At 44.4% G+C, this 20,323-nt stretch overlaps 1 protein-coding gene across 4 annotated transcripts in view; it reads right to left on the reverse strand.

Annotated features, from left to right (window-relative positions):
• Nucleotides 1-20,323, reverse strand: part of NEDD4L (NEDD4 like E3 ubiquitin protein ligase) — a 72,068-nt gene that overhangs the window by 37,601 nt on the left and 14,144 nt on the right. For 2 of the 4 annotated variants that reach the window (XM_086629937.1, XM_086629936.1), the window contains exons 2-3: nt 4,599-4,649; nt 5-66 (exon numbers count right to left, since the gene is read on the reverse strand). In XM_086629937.1, coding sequence (XP_086486063.1) covers nt 5-66; nt 4,599-4,649 — 113 coding nt within the window. Of the gene's footprint in view, nt 1-4; nt 67-4,598; nt 4,650-20,323 lie in introns of those variants that run through there. The other 2 variants (XM_086629939.1, XM_086629938.1) reach the window with 1 other exon arrangement.

A 20,323-nucleotide genomic window follows, 5' to 3' on the forward strand; every position in this document is an offset into this window, starting at 1 on the left:
TCACCTCCTTGGTCTGAGAAGGAAGTCCTTAAACGTGTACGGCCTTTCCATGGTTGGGTCTTCAGTCTATAAGCATTGAAGAAAAGAGCAAATTCAGAGAGACACAGAACAGTCCCGTCATGGATGCAGCAGAAACGCTGGAGAAGACATTTAAATAAGGATGGTACAGCAGGCAGACCCCTGCCAGCCTTCCCAGCAGCTGCCAACACAGCTGCAGCAGCAGCCCACTGGGCATCGTCGCGAGTCCCAGCGGTGGGCTGGACGGACCGAGGTTCGTTTGTAAGTATACACGACTTTCACAACTCAGGAAAAGGTGGAAAAGACCAACTAAACAAACCCCGTCCAACTTCTTCCAGCCATCCAACAGCAGTGTCAAAAAAGGGTGCATCCATCGCTAGGCTGGATGGGAGGTGGTTGAGTCCCCATCCCTGGATGTGTTTAAGAATAGGGTGGATGAGCTACTTGAGGATATGGTTTAATGGGGATTAGGGATGGTTGGACTCGATGATCTCTAAGGTCTTTTCCAACCTAGAAATCTATGAAATCTATGAAATCACAAAGCGGTGGGGTTTTTTTGCACATTAGAAAGCGATGAAATAAAACTCCTCCTCAGTTGGCTTTCATTTTTTATTTCAAAGCAGCTGAGACTTTCGAAAATAATTAAGACTGTGAAATCTTTTATGAAGTACATCAGTAATATTATCAGGCTGGCAGATTACATCTTCCGATTTCCATTTAATTCTAAGTTTCACGATAATTTCAGCTTTCTTATCAAACCAGTTACACCCTTCACGACTGTGAGAACAAGGTAAATAAAAAAAACCCACAAATCCATCTACAAACTTCATCTGTTGATTGTTTGGGGTACTGTATTCTAATCGATTGTACAACTTGGGCTGAAAAAAATGGAAGCAGGAACTGTGTTGCACTGAACGAGTAAACACGTTATCACCAGAGGTCTCGGGTTAACACCAAACTTCCTCAAAACGAGCACAAAGTTAGTGGGCACTCAGAATGCTGTGCCTGTCTGCCATTCACTCAAAAACCCAAACCCTAGTGTACCTGTAACTCCCTTCCCAGCACCAGCCCTGCAAGCAGGAACGCTTCTCGAGTCCGATTCTTTACCTGCACTTTTCTAAACCCAGAATAATCTCGCTCCAGACTACCAGTCCGAAAAGCTCCCGTGTCTGTTGGGTTTCAATGTCAACAGGAAGAACTTAAAAACCAACCCCACCTCATTATCTCAGGAATCACACCAAATATCACACAGACTTTCTTTTCACCGAGTGAACTCTTATCCTGCAAAGCATTTCCTGCGCGGGGAGTCCCACTTCACCTGTCAAAACCAGACTTCCCAGTTCTTCAGAGAGAGCGTGGGTTTTAGCCAAACCAACAGGACACGGAAGCAGGCACGAGCAAGTTCTGCTTTTTAGCACCCAACTGCACGTAGCGTACAGGAAACAAGAAGCTGTATCTTCTAACCAAATTTTCTAGATCGTAATTAGATGGGACAGAAGGATTTTGACAAGCAAAGCGGCAGCACAGCTAGAACGGGAAACAAACACTGGTGAGTCAATACACCACCACGGTGCTTACTGAGGTACTGGAAAGTGAATGAGGAAAACATCAATCGGAGCGTAAGGACGTACAGTACATTTCCCTGAGCATCACATTAGTCCACACACCTTAATAAGCACGTAATTAACTAATGATGACAGAGGACGAGAGCACACTCAGGGGCAGGTAGGTAAGCACCCCGTGCAGGTTATTTACACAATGCCTGTGCTATGGATATATCCATAAGTCTCTCTCTATATATGCAGAGTTTACTAGAGAACTTTGTCACAAGTGTATTTTTTACTGTCTACAAAGAAGATGAAAAGCAACTGCAATGTTTCATACTTTTCGTGCCCTGTGACCTTCTAAATTCAGTTCTTTCATCAGCTTCACGGGGTAAAGTAGAATACAAATACAAAATGACGAAAGAAACTTTTTTGGCACAAACGTTTTCTGCAAAATTCATTTTGGATTTTTGTCTGCTAAGTGGAAAAAAAAAAGAAAGGCTATACAGCAATATTGAAAAATTGAAATGGAAGCAAATCTACCCATGAAATAAAGAATTCATTTTCACTTATCTTTGAAAATTGTTTTGACTGGGGCTTTTTCTGCAAGGAATGGTAGTACTACACTGAGCATTGCGTGAAGTTTTCAAATGAATGTATAGATTTCATCTAATTTGAATGTCATATGGACTCTCTTTTGATCCATCACTTCACCTTGTTTGACAGCATGCTCTGTGTAAAATAATTCCTCACGAAATACCCAACATCACCCATGCAATTTTTCAATAAATTTTTAGTTATTGTCTTTTTCACTACAGCATCCCTATGGAATCTCCAACCCAGCACAACGTCTTCAGCCTTTTCAGCAGTGTCCAACAGACACGGATTTGAAGAGGGCCCGTTAGCTGAAGGCAGAGGCGCAGACCTCTCCCTTGGACTTTTTCGGTGAAAAGTCTGGCCATGAAAGGTTGGCACTGGAGCGAGTACCAGTTCTGCCACTGTCTTTACTGGACTAAGATTACGTTTAGTCTCAGTGTTGAGCATCCTTCCGTGGGCAGATGACATGCACAATCCAGGAAAACCTGAAGATGGAGTTTCACATCATAATTTACAGCCAGTCAGTGCTATGTCAATCCTGTGCTAGTAGAATTAAAGGGAGGAGAACCCCATCCTTGACGGCACAGTAAACAGAAATTCCACTTAATTTAGGCTGAAATTGTGCTCGCTGTGTGATGAGCATGCAGAATCCCGGCTGCCAGGAGGAAACCAGACAATTGGAGCTTTACAGAATTACAGAACCAGCTTTACACTTGGAATCCCTTCATTGCTTAAGAAACAAAAACTAATAAAGAAAACATTACCATCCTCAAATATTTGATTGTTGACAGTAAAATGATTCAAACTCTGTGTCAATTACTTGTAATTGCTTGCTATTAGAACTCTTACTGCTGGCAAAGAATTCGATTGTTAGCTAAAATAATGAATATATCACATAGTTACTGCAGCCTTTCGGTTTTCATATAAAATGAGACTTAATCAGGCTTATCTATACCACCAGGGGTTTTTTGCACAAAAGGTTTCTCTGACCATAGATGTGCGTCCCCTCCCCTGCAAATCTGATGCAAACCAGCAGAACTGGACCAAGGCAACAGTCCGAATTAAAAACTAAACCATGGAAAACTAACTCGTTATGACCAATGCAGATCTAGTTCACCAGGTGAGCATTAGACCCAGCATCACTAAAGGGGCAACGAGAGGGTGTGCACAAACAGCAAGGGTCTGCCCAAGCAGCGCCCGCTGCTTGCAGGAACGTGCACTCAACTACGCGCCCCAGAGACAGCCATGTCAGTACCTGCCAAAGCTGGCTTTGCATCCAGAGTACGTACATCTACTGCAGATGCCACCTCTCCCTCTCCTACTCAGAGCTTACAACTGGGAGGAAACACACGCAGCCGGGCACGCGCTGGTCCCACGCAGCGGCGCAGCAGCTCTCAGCTGACGAGCTCCAGCCAGCTCACCACTCATCCAAAATACACACTTTCCTATCTCACAGCAGGCACCTGGATGCCTCTTACAGAAAAAAGACATCTCTTCACACACATATAGGTGTTAAAAGTCACATGCCCGCATGTCAAAAGCTATCGGGTGTGCTCTGACAATAGCAGCTTGTAGAATTATTACCAATAACGTCGAACATCAATGAACGCTCTTGTACGCGCTATGGAGTCAAACATCCCACTGTCTCCCTTATTACTTACCACTCCCTTCAGGTAAGTTTGCTTTCAATTAGTAATAAATATACTAAGTTTCATCAAATTTGCTAGGAAGGTCAGTAATTTTGTAGTATTTTCAGACTTTTGTAACTTTTAAGATCCTGTCATGCTGGTTCAGCAGTTTCTCTGGTTTCAGTCCGGGGCTAGTGGCTTTACAAGGTTTGAAGTCAAATCAAAACGTACTATCTATCCACCTTCCCAGACAGAACTACCATCCCATAACCTTAACAGCATATTATTTAGAGAGAAAATCAGATGGATAAATAGGACCCCAAAAACGTGCTTTTTTCAACGTTTTAACAAGTTATGGAGTTTGCTAAGGGAGAATACCACTGTTCCAAGTGAGAGAGAGAATGATGAAAAGGAAGAAGCCAGAAGATTAATAGGACAAAAATCACCAACGATAAGGTGAGAAACCACCCATCTATTTGCCACGTCACTCATCAATTCACTCGGACCAGCGAAGAATTTTAAGAAAGAATCAGGATGAGAAGTGAATTCTGGATGTTGAGAAATGTAACAGACACCAGGAAACGACTGTCGTCTTTGCCCTTGCAAAGGGAACCATTTCTCCCAGTTCCTGTGCACGGTGGGGCTTTGTCATCCATAACATTTTTCCTTAAGCCTCTAATGCTATGTTGCAAATGCTGGCTTCAAAAAAATTCCACTGGACTACGTAGGGAAATGAATTTTATGTAACATCAGGATTTTTCCCATCTGGCGATGACAAAAAAGGGCACACTGAGACAAAAGCTCTGCTTACCGGAAGGTGACTGAGCGGCACATCCACTTGACCCAGGAAGTCGTCTCTAGTCTGTCAAATAGGAAAAAAAAAGGCAAAAAAAATGAGCAATTCTACCTCTAAGGTCATCTTTACATCAGAAAAGCCAAAAATTACAAACATCAATCCAGTCAAAAGGAAGCAAAAATAAAGACGGTTGAGTATCATTCTTTCAGCAGTTACTGGTTTCTCCCCCGTTGCTGCTGCACGTTATCTGTTGTCACAACTCATCTGTTTCAGATGTGAAATTTCCTGTGATGGCCTAAACCAGCTCCTCAGTCCGCAGTGTGTATGGTAAGGACTGGTGAAATTCTGGCTCCTCTGACAATGATAATTCACATTATTCAACAATCATAATTCAACACACAAAGCAATAATCGACTCTTTCCATGAATTAGTCTCCACATGCATTAAAAAGCAGAGGGAAATTCCTGTTCACCACGGCGTCCCAATGTTCATGTTGAAACTTGGTGACTTCTTTTTTGGCAAGGGAACCCTCGTAGGCACATCTGACAGAACAGAGGGGAACCCAGCACCCACGCGGTGAAGACAGAACTGCAAGGATCGCAAAACATTTTTCCTCAAAATAAACAGTTGGTTTATCACTTTACCAAACAGAAACCAAAGCGTTAGAACTTTTAGGGCTTTTTAAAAAACACTGTTCCATTAATTCCAAACATTTATTTTGTGAGGAACAGCTACACACCCTTACAACCAGCTCCTTCAGTAATCCTGCATTTCCCACTTGAAGATTTGACTACTGATACACTGTATGGACTTAAACCACACACTGACAACGCCATGCTAATCAATTAATTTATTATCTTACCCAAACATGATGAGTTCTGATCTAGATTGGAAATGTTCCATTCAAAGGAATGAAATTTTGGCAGCAGATGAGGTATATCATAATTAAATAGCACGTTTCCTTTGTGAGCTGGTCACTGTGCTCCATGTGTACACGGTGTTCACTAACGAGACAGGAATTTTCAAAATAAAGCATACTGCTTTCTTCAGAAATCAACTGTCTGTCAGCGAAAACAATTTCTCCCAGATACTGTTTATGATACCAGATATCAGCCCGAGTGATTCCCAAATAACCTGCTGCTTATTTATAACCGTGCTATGCGCAGAATTCCAGGAAGTGCATACTGCTGCTCCAAAGCCAAGTTTACATATTTCTCATAGCAGAGCATTAAGTTTAGTATTAAAATTCATATTTTATATGATAACATCGTGAGAATTCTGTTTCGACTACAAAGATAGCATAAAGCCCTGTGATCCCCAAAGCACGGACACCCACTGCTGTGCTATATGCTCATGGAACGACACGAAAAGAGTATCTGCACCAAGGAGCCTGCTTTTTTTTCCCCAAATTTACATAAAAATAGCTAATAGATTTTTCATTACAGAATTTTGACTATTAATCTTCTTCCTAGCAACTACTGGAAAAACCTGGTAGCATGCACCGCTTTTACAGAATTAACATGTTTCTCCCTTAATACTGGCAAATACCAAGTACCTTCCACCTCCTGCTTCGATACGGTTATTCCAACACCACCTACTCAGAAGAAAATACCTATTTCTAGAGCTGCTCACGCAGCCTTCAGCTCAAGAAAAACACAACTCGTGGACATGGAAAAATTTCAGACATTAGAAAACAGAACTGTGACCGGACACGGATGGTTCCACTATGTATGTGGGGAAGAGCGTCCTTCCTCCGCGTGCCTGAGACGGGGAGGACACCCCACCGCGGGTCGGTGCAGACGGTGGGGTCATGGAGACAAGTCTACAAAGTTCCCTCAGGGTGTTTCTCAGCAGACACACGCACAGGTGACGTACATGCAGGTACCGAGCCCCAGATGTCTGACGGCCCCTGTAAGCAGACCACGTTTATCTCACCCCACCATTCCCAGGGATGGTGAGAACTGCTGCATCTCCGAGTGACTGCGTTCCTCGGGCGTTCCCAGGGGCTCTGCAGCCCCACTGCGCCCACAGCCGCAACGGGAAGCTCGGCTGTAAGAACCGGGCAAATCCCAGACTGACATTAAAAGTCTTTACTCCTACCTGGAGCAAGTTTAAAGTAAAGCCAGCCTTAAAAGCAGCTGAACCAACAAAACCAGTGTCTCTGTGGTTCAGAGTGGAACTGGAAAACGCTTGGTTCCAGCCTGGCTCTGCCACAGAGCCGCAGTGACAGGTAACGAAAATCACTTCCTCAGCTACTCCTGGCATGAATATGGTCCTTCTTTCCCAGTAGTAAGGTTCTTGTAAAACTGAACCTTTACGGGACACTTTACACACACACATTTGCAAGAAAAAATATTTAGAGGGGGTTAGTATATTCATATTTAGCGTTTTAGGACATCTTTGTTCTGTGAAAATAACTTTGTCTTGCAGGCCTTCACATTTCTAATATTTAGGCACCCTCATCTTGGGGCTTCCTGCTTCCAGAAAAGCACCTCCGAAGCCACACAAACCAGTTTCCTGCTCTACCACGTATTGCACTTCCAGTACCCAATTTTCCACTCTGCTCACTGTAACAACGTCTGTTGCAGGAGCTCCATGCACACAGCGATCCGACGGACACGCTTGCCTGTTCACTTGCGTATCACGCTGCTAATTCCTGCCCAAGCCTGATCAGAATTACTGAACTGTTTTTCAGAGCTGTTGGCTAGGAAATTATGCTTATAGGCATCACTATAACCTTTATACATGTTATTATATAAGATTATGTGAAGGCAAGCAGTATTTAATTTTTTGTAAGCAGTAAACAGAAGGAAAAGTTAGTTCACTGGAGAGAGACTGCAGCTGCCAGCAGTCTTTACTGCCAGTTTTATTGTTTCAGGTTTATGAGAAAATCTTAATGACGAGCTGGAGTTGTCAGAAATAGTCACTCCTGACACACGACTTCCCCGGAGAACGCCCCAGCAGCGCCCACAGCTGCTGGGGGAAGCAGCAGGGTCCCTGCAGGACCGAGACCACATGCTGGACAGACTGCCCCGTCTGTCTGCGTGAAACCCAAGCAAGCCCTGCACCAGTTACGCAGCGGGGCTGGAGCACAAGGGGACACCACCACTGCCAGCACCCACTGCCCTCTGGAGGGGCCAAGCCCTACTTAACCGTCATTCTCACCGTATTTGTGCCGTGCGAATGCAACATGGCTTCTGCGTGGGCCAGGTGAGGTAGGAAAAGCACAGGGCAGGGATGGGTAGAGGCATGTCCTAGATGCTTTACGTACAGTCTTGCTGCAAATCCTAAGACAAAGTCCAACAAAAGCTATCCCCAAACTTCCTCTCTCGCCTTTAACGCTCCAGAGCGATGTAAAAAGTTCCGCCATCCTCTGTTCCGAGCGACACCTGCCAGAAGGGTTTGGTTGGTTGCTTTAGCGCGCTTACTTCTGCGGAGAAGAAAGTCAGCGGAAAGATGAACCAATCTGCTTGGTAAAGAAGAGACTCCCAGAAAGTTTTGGTTTTATTTTGCACACCACATCACAAATGGACAAATATTCCTCACTATTCATTTTAATTTGGAATTACAGGAGCTCAAAAGCCCTCTTTTGAATAATGATATTTGAAAGCAGCAAAAACGCTCATGGCTATTTGAATTGGTAAAAGAGTATGATTCTTAAAATCTGGTACTCACTCAGTTTTACAAAGGATGTAAAAATCTCATTACTTCAAATACTGTCCTATTTTCCTGCTAGCTCTCTCAAAACGAAAGGTAATCACTTCTATTTTTTGGCAGAGACATAAATACATGCTGTCTGTTTAGGAAACCCAAATCTGTCCAACCACCTAGTTCATTTATGCACTGATCTTGTGGAAAAGCAGCACAAACGCAAGAATCCTTTCATTTCTCCTCCGTGGGCTCCAACCCATCAGGCACCTTAGGTATTCTGTACACCGAATTTTCTTGAGTGTGTGACAGTTACCCAAGACATCAACGCAGATACTGCAAGGAAACCTGGTCACTGTCACCGAATCTCAAGTGTAGACAAAATCTCAGATATCCAGCAAATCACAATGGGAAAAAGGATGCTTAACCTGGTGAGACTGATGGAACCCATTCAGCACGATACGTTTGTTTTAAGTGATGTCCAACATAAGGGAAATAAAGGGACACACTCCTGCTTCAATACTCAAACAAGTCCATTCAACCTTAAAACATAATCTGTCAGAATTAGCAGACAGCTACCACTAAAGCAACAGCAGGAGAAAACACTTCATTACTATTTAGTGTTATTAGTAGCCAGTGACTTAAGAAGCTTTGAAACCCAACAGAGCTACTTTCAAATTCTAACTTGCACCAAACAACTTCCCACGTGAAACAAGTGTTTGGCATGGGAGATTCAGATGACAAGGGGACACTCGCAAGCCAAACGCATGTAAAAATCAGTCTGCTGAGGTGTTAAGTCAGTAAGAAAAGCTCAGGATAAAGCCACACACTCTAAAAACCCTTAGTCTAGTAAAAAGTATAGACAGGAAAGCATCCATCAACGTCCAGGGACAAAACATGAAAAGTCAGTTGAAATTAAGATGATAGACACACCCCTCAATTTTACTTGGTACTGATACAAAACAGGAGTCCCATTTAAAAAGAAAAAGTATGAATAAAGCATTGTACTGATCTTAATTTCAGACATTTAAGTTTGTTGTCTACCAGAAGGGAAAGTAGACAGTTAACAGTCAAGCTGTTACGGACTCTTAATAATTGACAGCTAATTTTTTAACAAAATTATAGAATAATCTCAAATTCCGGAAGACAACGGTTCAAGAAGGGTTCTAATAAGCTTCCAAGAATGAGACACATACTGATTGGTCTGAAAAAGGGTCACATAGACAAAGCAGCTCTTCGGAGAAGGAAATCCCAAGTAAAACTGGAACGCTACTCAGTATGTCAGAAATTCTGGCTAAGTATGGATCAATGAAAGTCTTCCTCCCCTTATGTTTTCTTGTAAGAGGTGTTCTTGCAGGAGTCCCTGCTTATTTCAATTCTGGAATAAAAGATAAATATTCCCTCAGATGTACACCTAATATTCAATCTTAGTTCTTTAAGTATGCATAAATATAGTATGCACTCGGAGATAAAACAGGACATGAGAGGATCCATTGCAAAGCAAGACAAGGTCCGAGTAACAGCTGAGCACATCTGAGTAACTACTACAGGCAGCTTAAGTCGGCTTAGCTTTACTCCAGCCTAAACAGAAAGGAGAAGTTCAGAGAACACGGAGGCACGGAGCAGGTCCGGCAGGGCTTCCATCAAAAGGCTGCCCGAATGACGTGAGGGCCATGCAGGAGGTGTGGGCAGCCCTCCCAGGCCAACAGCAGGTTGCCACAGCTGGTACTGCCAACGGGGAGCCAGCTTCCGAGCTGTGTATAAACATCTGACGGGGGAACGGAGACGACTGAGCCAGGCTCGGCAGTGCCCAGCCACACGACAAGCAGCAACAGGCAGAAACGGAAATACAGGAAATTCCGTTCAAAGAGAAGCCAAAAGCTCGGTACTGCGAAGCTGGTCAAACACTGGAACGGGCTGCCTAAAGACACTGGGGATTTTCCATCACTGGAGACACTCCAAACCCAACGGGACAAGGCCCTGAGCAACCCGCTCTGTCTGACCCAGATCTGAGCAGGGGATGCACCAAACAATCTCCAGAGGTCCCCTTCCACCCTCACCCACTCCATGATTCTGTGACCGAGTAGAAAAAAAATCCCTTTTTAAATTATTTTAGCTTGGATACAATGGTATGGCCATGTCTGACCAGCCGCAGACGTGTTCCATGGAAAGAAGGCCCAGCATGCAGCTGTAGTTCTCTCCTAGGACCTGTGCTCATGCAGAGTCTTCCAGCTCCAGGCGCTCAACATCTTCTCCAAACTCAACTGCTGAGCTCGAGTACGTCAGGCAACCTCTAGTACACAATTTCTCTGTTAGCGTTTTTTTAAATACGCTTTCCTGCTGAATTTTCACACGTACCTTTCTGGTTTATGTTTTTATTTTCATCTTGCATCTTCATAATGATTACTCGTACATATTTCCATGTGAAGTCTGGGAGCAGCCAGATGGTAAGTTAACACCTTATCGTTCAATGGATACGTCTTAGAGGAACTTGAAAAGCAAAAAAATCCTAATCAACAGAAAAATACCATTAAAAAAACCCCACAGGCGTACACAAAAGCACTCCTAACACACGCAGTTCTCCTCCCAACGAAGACTTTGATGCTGCAATCCAGTAACAAGTCAAATTAGTGAAACCCTGTGCTCCATCTTCTGACCACCATGATGCACTTCCACCATCGACAACTGCCACAATAGCCCTGGGTCTCGTACTTTGGAAAACCTTCCTGTTTCTGGAAACGGAACAATATCTCACGTTGTTAAAACTGGTCGCAAGTAACGCAGCACAAACTTTGAAAGCGCCTGAAAACTTTACAATGTTCAAACAGTGGTTAAAAAAAAGCATTTTGGCTACTCAGCAAAACTTGATGAATATGTATTTAGTTATGTCAAATGCACAACTCACTCTTGCCTATCTTAAGGGTTTATTTCCACGTCCATGAATCCACCTCAGTGACACGAATCTAAAAAGTCAACAGGCAGGGTACTCCGAGTGATTTACAAGCTGAGGCCTGAGCTGTAGGACCTCAGACAACTACGTGTTGTTATGGTACCAGTGCAGACACAGGATGGTGAAACAGTGTGACCCAGGTGTTCACCAGATCCTGCGAGTAGCGTATCGACGGCTGCATCCACTCATTCACTAAGCAAACATAAGAAAATAACGTAGATAAAATGACGCAAGAGTTCCAATCCATGCAGCGAAATTCCTGTTTACAACCATTGCGATCAGCATTTAGTGACAAAGGCAGATCAAGTCATTCCTGATCCCGTGCTTTCTGCTTTTTTCCTCCCTGGTGCTGGAGTGTCTCGCACCTCCCATTCACGTGCTTGCATGAACTAGATCAAGAAATTAAGCTGGCTTTAAAACCAGACTGTTAATTGCCTGCTCTAGTTTGCTCAGTGACTCCATTAACGATTTCCCTGGCATAACTGGGGAGGATGGCTGGTACGGCCAGAGCAGGAGGGGCAGGACAGACACGTGTTGGGAACCATCACAAATGGGTTCCCACTGAACGCTCTTGTTGTGTCGAAACATGCTGTTGGTCACCTCGGCCCAGGGACCAGCAACACCTGCAAAGCCCTGGAGTGATGTCTCACCAACATCTGTAGGTGGGACTGAAGTACTGGGCAGGGAAACAGGGAAGACGCAACCCCAAAAAACGCAAAAGCCACACCAGAATGGGCATTGCTGTATGCTGACCGCCCCCCGTGATGCGGAGGCGAGTCCTCACCACCTGTAGTTATCAACAGTCCCACAGAGGTTTTTAGAGGTGGTTTGTTTCCCTGGCCAAATCCCAGGTTGGGTAATACCAGCTCCACCCACCTCTGATCCCCTTGGCATTTCCAGCTGATCATGGTGTTCCCAGCTTCCCGACCTGGAAACGGTTGTGTCCTGTTTCTGTGCGCGGTTCAAACGGACGCCGCATTCCAACCCAGATACTGCCTCACTTCAGAGCCGAGTGACACGATCCCTACAGTAAATTTTACTGGTTTTTATTGATCCCTGCAGCTTCGGATTAAAGTAATGTCGGGGTTTAGGCCGCTCCGGCAACTAAACTGCACACAGCCACTCACTCCCCCTCTCCCACCCCCCGGGAATGGGGAAGGGAATTAAAAGGGAAAAGGAAAAGAGACCCGTGGGTCAAGATAAGAACAATTTACTACTACTGCTACTATATATGAATATATACATAGATGTACAATGATAAATATATATACGAACGAGTGATGTATGGTGTACATAAGGAGAGTCGTGGACCCCCCGTCCCGGCCATGCTCCCCCCTATCCTGCTGTGCTCCTGCACACTGGAAGAACAGGGCAGTTGAAAACTCCTTGAGACCCCAGTGCCAACCACAAACACCAGTGCGCTGCCAGCGTTCTCAGAGCGAGTCCCAGACTCAAACCAAACCACGGAGCTCTTCTGGCTGCTGAAAAGAAGAGCTGACTCTGCCCCAGCTCAAACCAGGACAGGTAAAATTCTCAAAAGTCCACACTTTTCTCAGACCGCAACCCCCCTGCACCATGTCTCCGTGCACAACTATGTATTCGAGTTATTAGTGCCCAGACTACCTAGGGCTGATGGCACAAACTGTCTTTTTACATTTAATTTTATTCTACATGAATTAAAGCTATGTTATTTTCAAACTTTTCAAATCATTGAAATATTAGTGGGCAACACCTAATGTGACCAGAACAGCTGTGTGAAGGACACTCGCGCGAGCACGATTCGGTGGCACCGGATCACAACACGGGTACCGCACCGGCAGTGCCCAGGGCCAGACGATGAGAAGGTGTGCCATGTAGACCATCCTCTCCCAGCAGGGCTCCATCACAAATGTACGACGGAGAGGGAAATGCAAGGAAAACACTGCAGAACTGCGTGTGTTGTGCTCACCAACTCTAACTGGGTTGCACCGGAGGTGTGCGAATGCCAGACTTTCAAGCTGTAAACAGAATTGGGTAATAAAAACTACAAGATGGTTTGTATTATGAACTGAGCTCTCATGTCCTGTGGGTGCCTGAGGGTCAGATGTGTATTTTCTGTTGTTCAGCTCCTCATCCCTCTTTCACGCCGGACCTCAGGAGCTCCTGGCACTGGGGAGAGAGAAAGTCCCGCAGCGCAGCACCGCGGCGGTGCGCCCGCGGCTGAGGGGCAGGCACCCGCACGGGACAAGGGCAACACCCGCAGCCTCGGCTGCACGGGACGACCAGGGTGCCAGCCCGAATCATTCCCTCGAGCTGCAGAACTACACGAGGCCTTGGGACACAAAGCCAAGCTTTAAGCTGGTGTTTTCCAAAAGCCCAAAGCTGATGGCACGGCGTAAGCTGGGAGAAAGCGGCACAAGAAGCACCTTGGCAAAGGAAAACGCGGGGCGGTACGGAGGGGAGCACCACCCTGGGCAAACCCAGCAGCCTCATTCCAACAACACAAAGCACAACGTTAAACAAGAATTAAACAAATCTTACTTAGGCATTACTTCAGCCCTGCACTAGAGGTGTGATGTGCCACCACTGCCAAGTGCCAGGGGCACCCTTCCAAGAGTTCTAACGAGTGTCTCACTTGAAGAGCACTGAATTTGCACAGCTTAAGTGCAATAGAGTTGCACCTACCAAAAAGAAAAATACCAACCGAACGGCAGAAACCCTGCTGCCTTTACCTAAACCGACATGAAACCACACGTTTCACCCTGACAGAGTTCTTCTCCCCCTTAGTTAGAAACCAGGAACACATTATGGTGATGGAACAACGGAGCAAAGTCCTGCTCTCGTTCCTTGATGAACGAAACCAGCATTCATTTTACACCAGTCATTATTCTAACATAGGAAGCCATTGGTGCCTTAAAAATACTATTACAGACTAATACAATAAAAATCAATCATTTTCTCCTCCCCAACAGCGGAACATGTTTAAAGAAAAAAAAAAACAGAAGAAATTACAAACTCCCCTCCCCTTCTCCCCGCAGATACAGTCAGATCTCCAGTTTCCCCAATTTGTCTCAACTCCTGGAGCCCTTTGATTTACGATAAGGGAGCCGGATGGGGAAAACGCGGAACTTTACTTCTACTGAAGGCTTTAGAAATGAAAGGGACCCCAAAAAACAAAAGAGGATTTGTGTTCACAGAAGTATTTTTTCATTATTTTTTTTTTGAAAACCAGCAGCAAAGCACGATTTTATTAATTGAAACAAAGCACATCCATCTTTAATGGCTTTCGACTATAATCTTAAAATATTACTTAGCCATCACGGATGTCTTTCTGCACCTAAGGCACATCAACTCCCCGATCTCATTCGCACGGATAAAGCTACAACGGTAATTTTATTTTGTTCGTTTATCATCTGATGAAAGGAATACCAAAATTAAATACGCAGGTGGCGAGTTTAGAAATTCTTCTCTCTTCTTAACTGTACTGCGACAAAACTCTTCATTTACACCAACTTCAAGGAATTCTGTCAGTTGCCAGTGTAACCTCTTTCTTAAAATATTTTCAGCAGTACTTCCTAGCTTCCTAGCATAACTAAAATTGCATTTTTCCATTTGATAATAATGGCAACTTATTATACTTTTGCAGTTAATCTGTGTAACCTGGCCACAAAGATTTTTACTAATCTATTCTTAATCAAAACTGTTCTAACCAATCAAGGTTTCAACGGTTATATCATAAAATCTGAGCTGAAATTAAACATAGTTATCACTTTAGAGTAATATGTAAGAAAACAAAAAGTCACTCTCCCCAGGATTTGCAAAAGTTTTACTAAAAAGTCTCATTTCACAAAACACACAGACATTACTTGTGTGGCAATCCCTGAAATCATTATTATTCCAGCATATTTCAAACAGTCGCCTAGGTTTGTACGACAGAGCCTTAAACTCTGCTTTCAGTTGAGGAGGAAACCTCAAATACCAGTCCAATTAGCTAATTTGTCTAATTGTACTTGCAGGCTCTCCTTCCTTCCGCAATCACGATGAAAATAGCTGAAAAGAAAAACTGTCACTGATTCTGCATTTCAGACCAAATGAAACACTTTCTTCCTTGTCCAATTATTCCTGTACAACAATTCCTGTACAATTATTCCTGTAAAACCAAGCTTTTATTAAAATAGCATTATTAAAAAAAGCAAGGCTAAGCTTTCTGCGTACAGAACTCATGCTTTATTTCTGCATTGAAGATATGACAAAGCAGGAACTAAAAGCAGGAGGAGGAAGAGTTAAGGCCAGAATTACCAGAATAGAAATTGTTAAGATTAGAACTAATCACCGTTTAATAGCACTGGAATTAACTATCAGAACTCTTATTTAAAAGGTGGCATTTTGAACTGTATTCCAAATACCAACAAACCAGACGAACATTCATAAACCTGAAGGCAGCCTTCTCAAAAGCCCCAGCAAGGTGGGCAGCAGTCCCACCAGCCTCACTGGCCGCTCTCCCATTTGGAAAAGCGGCGCGCTGTGGAATGTTTTTCTCGTCACCAACGCTGCCCTCGCAGGGAGCCATTTCAACAGCAAACCAGAGACCCCGGATGGCTTCCGGCCTCTCCAAGTACCGAGATTCCTTATTAATGTCCTCTGGATTTCAGAAGTCTGACCACCTTACCTGCTTAGACACCAGTTCCCCAACGCGGTACTCCTGGTGCCCTGTCCTTACACAAGTCCATGCTGTGCTCTTCCCTTCCCTGCAGGGGCCAAACCCGCAACCGTTTGCCTCCATGCCAGCGAAGGTGCCAGTGCAAAACAGGCAGCGCCGACTCACCGTTCAGCCGACGGAAGGCTTTGCTCGGCAGCGCCCTCGGCACGTGCCAGCGAAGGTGCCAGTGCAAAACAGGCAGCGACACGCACCGTTCAGCCGACGGAAGGCTTTGCTCGGCAGCGCCCTCGGCACACACGCTTCCACTGCGCCCTTCTCGAACGCGGCGAGCTCTTCCTTCCCCTGCCGCGCTCCGAAGGGAGCGCAAAGCACAGCTCTGCACCGTGGCACAACCCAAACCAGGAGCCAACCCCTGGTCACGCCGGCCAGCCCGTCGCCTTCACTGGCAGCCCCGGTGTGAACCTCCACGTGCTGCCTCTGCTGCCTACCAACACCTCCTCGGGGCCCAGCAGAAACGGAGGCAGCCTCCCCGCCGCGCGGAGCAGGAGCGGCAGCGAGGGACCAGAAACGCCAGTACAGAAGTTACCGCGTGGCTTTCACTCCTCGTTCTGTCACGTACGGTGACCGCAGCTACGGGACACTAATTATTCATACGCAGGTTGCAAATTGTCCATGTCCAACAAAAAAAAAGAGTTACTAAGTTCCCTGGCACGGCAAGGATGCCACTAGAAATCTAACTCCTAGACAAACCCCGCAAACTCGGTGTTCCTGTACAGCGGGCCCAAGGGCTCGGGATCACCCTCACACGAAGGCAGGTGCCCAAAACAGAGATGTCTGTTTCTCCTGACCACAACCAGACCAATACAAAAAAATAAAGATGTTCCAGTAATTCTGTTCCAGACCAATATAAAAAAATAAAGATGTTCCAGCAATGCTTTCTAGAAAGCACAATATTTTAGAAAAAAATATTTTACATTGCAAACTTAAGTTTTGTTGTCGAATGTACGATTTTTTTTTGACTTGATATTTTCTATGTTTAATTCATTTTACAAATAGCTCTGCTGATAGAGGCCATACATGAAATTTTGATTTGGGGCAGAGTTTACTACCTGACATCAATCTGAAGTTATTCAGCGTTTGTGTTCAACTGTAATGCACACAATTTAATGACAGAATAAACCAGAATAAATTCTGGTGGTAGCAGGTTTTCCTGTTCCAAATCTCGAAGTGAATGTAAAGCAAAACACAGACTAGTTTATTTCCCAAACAATTCTCTTCCCTTATTCATCTGTACAAAAATAAACAAACACTTACAGTTCCTCCAAGAGCCTTCACAGGAATTTAATTCAAAACCAGTGCCAGTTACAAGTTACTTTCCTTAACACTTTCCTTCTCAAGGCAAAGCCAAGCCTGGTGTGGGGACCCCTTACTGGGAACACCGCCTCCCAGCCACGCGCTGGCTTTGCAAACTGGGCAATGCACAACGCTTTGGGACGACCTGGAAACAGCGCAGAGAAACCAGGGTACATCGGGTACGTTCACAGATTCCCACTCCCCTGGAATACTGCTGCACACCAGAATGAATTTATTCTCATCCAACCACGTCTAGCACAGGTTAAGAGTTTCACCTGAAGCCTTCATTCCTGAAAACCCTCTGGTGCCATTTCCATCCGTTCACGATAGCGAACGACCAGACACGCGCAACTGGTCCCAGGATGCTACGTACCCCTCCACATGCTTGCTCGAGACTAAAATCCACGTCAGAGGCCTTCGTGAGTCCAACCAGAAACAAAAGACATCGTGTTTGAGTTGCAAGTTCAGAGATGAGGCAGTAGTGCTCCAAAATTGCCACGGCTGAGTGAAAAAAGTCTCTTTCCCAGCAAGTACGGACAATCCCGACAACTAGATGCTTATTTAAACGGATTAAGCAAGTTGCAATACATAAGCATAAATTATGTAAATTCTAAACCATTCCTCTTGCGTTGCCACTGCTTATGTAAACATACTAAAAAACACTGGGCATCTGTGCCAAGATCCGAAGCATTCCTGAAACATGAGTAACATCCAAAAACCCCTGCATGATAGCAGGGAAAAGACAGCAAGTTCAGGATTGATCCCATTTAGGATACTAAAATGGCTTCCTATTTAGATCCCCATTATGATTAAGTGTATGACACAGGAGTGCTGGGAACGGACTCGATTTCCTCGCTCGAACACGGGTCACAGCTATAAAAGGCTTTACCTGTGACGTCGGACACCAGTGAATTCCTGCTATTATTAGCATCGCTGCGTTACGAACGGCCCTGGAGAAGATGAGAGTCCATTTTTCTTTTGATACTGAACAAATGAAACGGGCAGTAAGTAAAGGAGTAGCCTTGGCAGGAGGAGGGAGCTGATGCCTGACAGATCCTTAAAACAGGCCTGAGTGGGAGAGGGTCAACCACAGCTGTATCACGGAATACGCTCAACCTGTTGGTGACATTTAGCTGTAATTTTTCTTTTAATCTAAGTTTCCATGGTTGAAAAAAGACAGAACAAATGTCTCTCCATCTTTCAGCACTAAAAGAAGCCACTAATGCAGAAGGAACAGTAAGAGCCATAAGCTGGAAGGGGAATTCTGCACAATAATCTGCTCTACAACACAACAGGAAAACCTGCCCTCTCCGATCCACAGCAGTAATTCAAATGACACGGACCTTTTATTGCCATTTGTTCTTCTCTCCTTTCACTAACTTACTTATCCCACCTTTTTCTTTTACTCAAAGAGATGCCCTAACTCCTTCTGTTTCTTTTCCTCATCAACAGCAGTTCAGCCCTTTATTCAGATTTTTGGATTTAACTATACATCTGTCATGACCAATTTTTCTCTATATATGCTTTCTTGGCAAAAAGCAATTAAGAAATATAACCCTCTGAAAAGCCAAGCACTGTAAAAGTATAAATGCTCTAGTGTGCTAGGGCGATTTATATTCCCTCTAAAGCTATTCCAATGCTTATAATACATCCTGGAGAACTGCAGCAGCTGAGATCCCAAAGACATGAGGGCTCAAGACACAGAACGTATGCAACACTTGCAACCATGCTGAAAGGTCAGCAACAGAACAGCGAAAAAAGTTCAAAATGGACATCACCTTCTCTTTTGCCTCCTGTTGCTTCTTGAAGAAGGCAGCTGAGAAGTAGAACAGCCATCTCTTCCCATGTTGGCTTGAGCACACACCAAGATTGGACAGAGGGAAATCACAGATAGGTTTACAGCCTGTTGGAAAGCAGCTGCCATAGAAGTCACAGTCTTCACATTTTTCAATGAAAATTGAACACGTACAAAACTGAAAAAATCCAGAAGTCATAATTTCTTCCTCTTAAAATCGGTCAAAAATTGAATTGCTATTTTAAGAAAGAGCTCAGAAAATAGAGAGATTAGTGGGGATTCACTTCCATAAGGCGTAATGTGTACATACTCTGCATACACATGTGTGAGCAAGCAAAACGGTGTACTTGGAAAATTTACAAACTACTGATTTTCTCTGCAGCTCTTCTTCCACAATTTCTGGTCAAACTTACTGGCTTTCTCCATATAAATTAGAATAACTTTCAAGCAAAGAACCATTTCAACCGTGCAAAAAAAAGTTCTTGAAGAACAACCATTCTTTTAGCCACCCATCACTACACTGATGTAACATTCCTTTATTACTGAGAAATATTCCTGAATTTTTCCTCCTCAACATGTACAATACCGCACTAATTCCAAAGCAGCAGTAAAACATAACAAAAGATGACTCAAGGCAAAACAAAAGTCCCTAATTTCCCATTCAGCAGACTAACTTCTGCTCTTTCCCACTCTCCTTACACATGCTGTACACTTGGGCACAAGCCACCAGAAACAGTCCAAGGCAGTCTGAAAGCCCAGTGATCCCCCAGCGCTTTGAAACTCTCTGTAACTTGACCACACAACCCAAGGTACTCAAATGACCAGAGAGTTTTTGAAAGCCACTAAATGTTTATCTGACCCCTCGTGAACTGTTAATAAAACACTTGGCTGTGCAGGCACACAAACAACTACTGACATTTGTACAAGCCACGATTCCCACTGGGAGCGTATTCCCTATGTCCAGCCACAGGAATTACAGTTCCTTCACCTCGAAGCTGAATTCTCTCAACCTAGAGAAGCTGAAGGTGCATCTTTACCAGCAACGTGCTGGAAAAGGGCAATTTAAGTCAGCCTCAGCAAAAATGCACGATCAGGCTTTTGTTTAAAAACTACATACTGCTCCAGCAGCTCTTGGGAAATGTTGTTCCTCCTAAAGAACACGTGTGTCCTGTGAATTGCCAGGGATGAAACGGAGCAGAAGTCACGTTAAGCACCTTCTCCAAGTATTCAGTTATATTACGTTAGGACCCACCACCATGGTATCTCGGACTGTGACGCAGTACTTTAGGCATGTGGCTGATGGAAGAATGGTAGGGGTTAAAAAAAAAAAGAAAACAGTGACAAAGAAACAAAAA

The sequence above is a fragment of the Tauraco erythrolophus genome, chromosome Z (assembly GCF_009769465.1).
Source record: "Tauraco erythrolophus isolate bTauEry1 chromosome Z, bTauEry1.pri, whole genome shotgun sequence".
Taxonomy (NCBI): Eukaryota; Metazoa; Chordata; class Aves; order Musophagiformes; family Musophagidae; genus Tauraco; species Tauraco erythrolophus.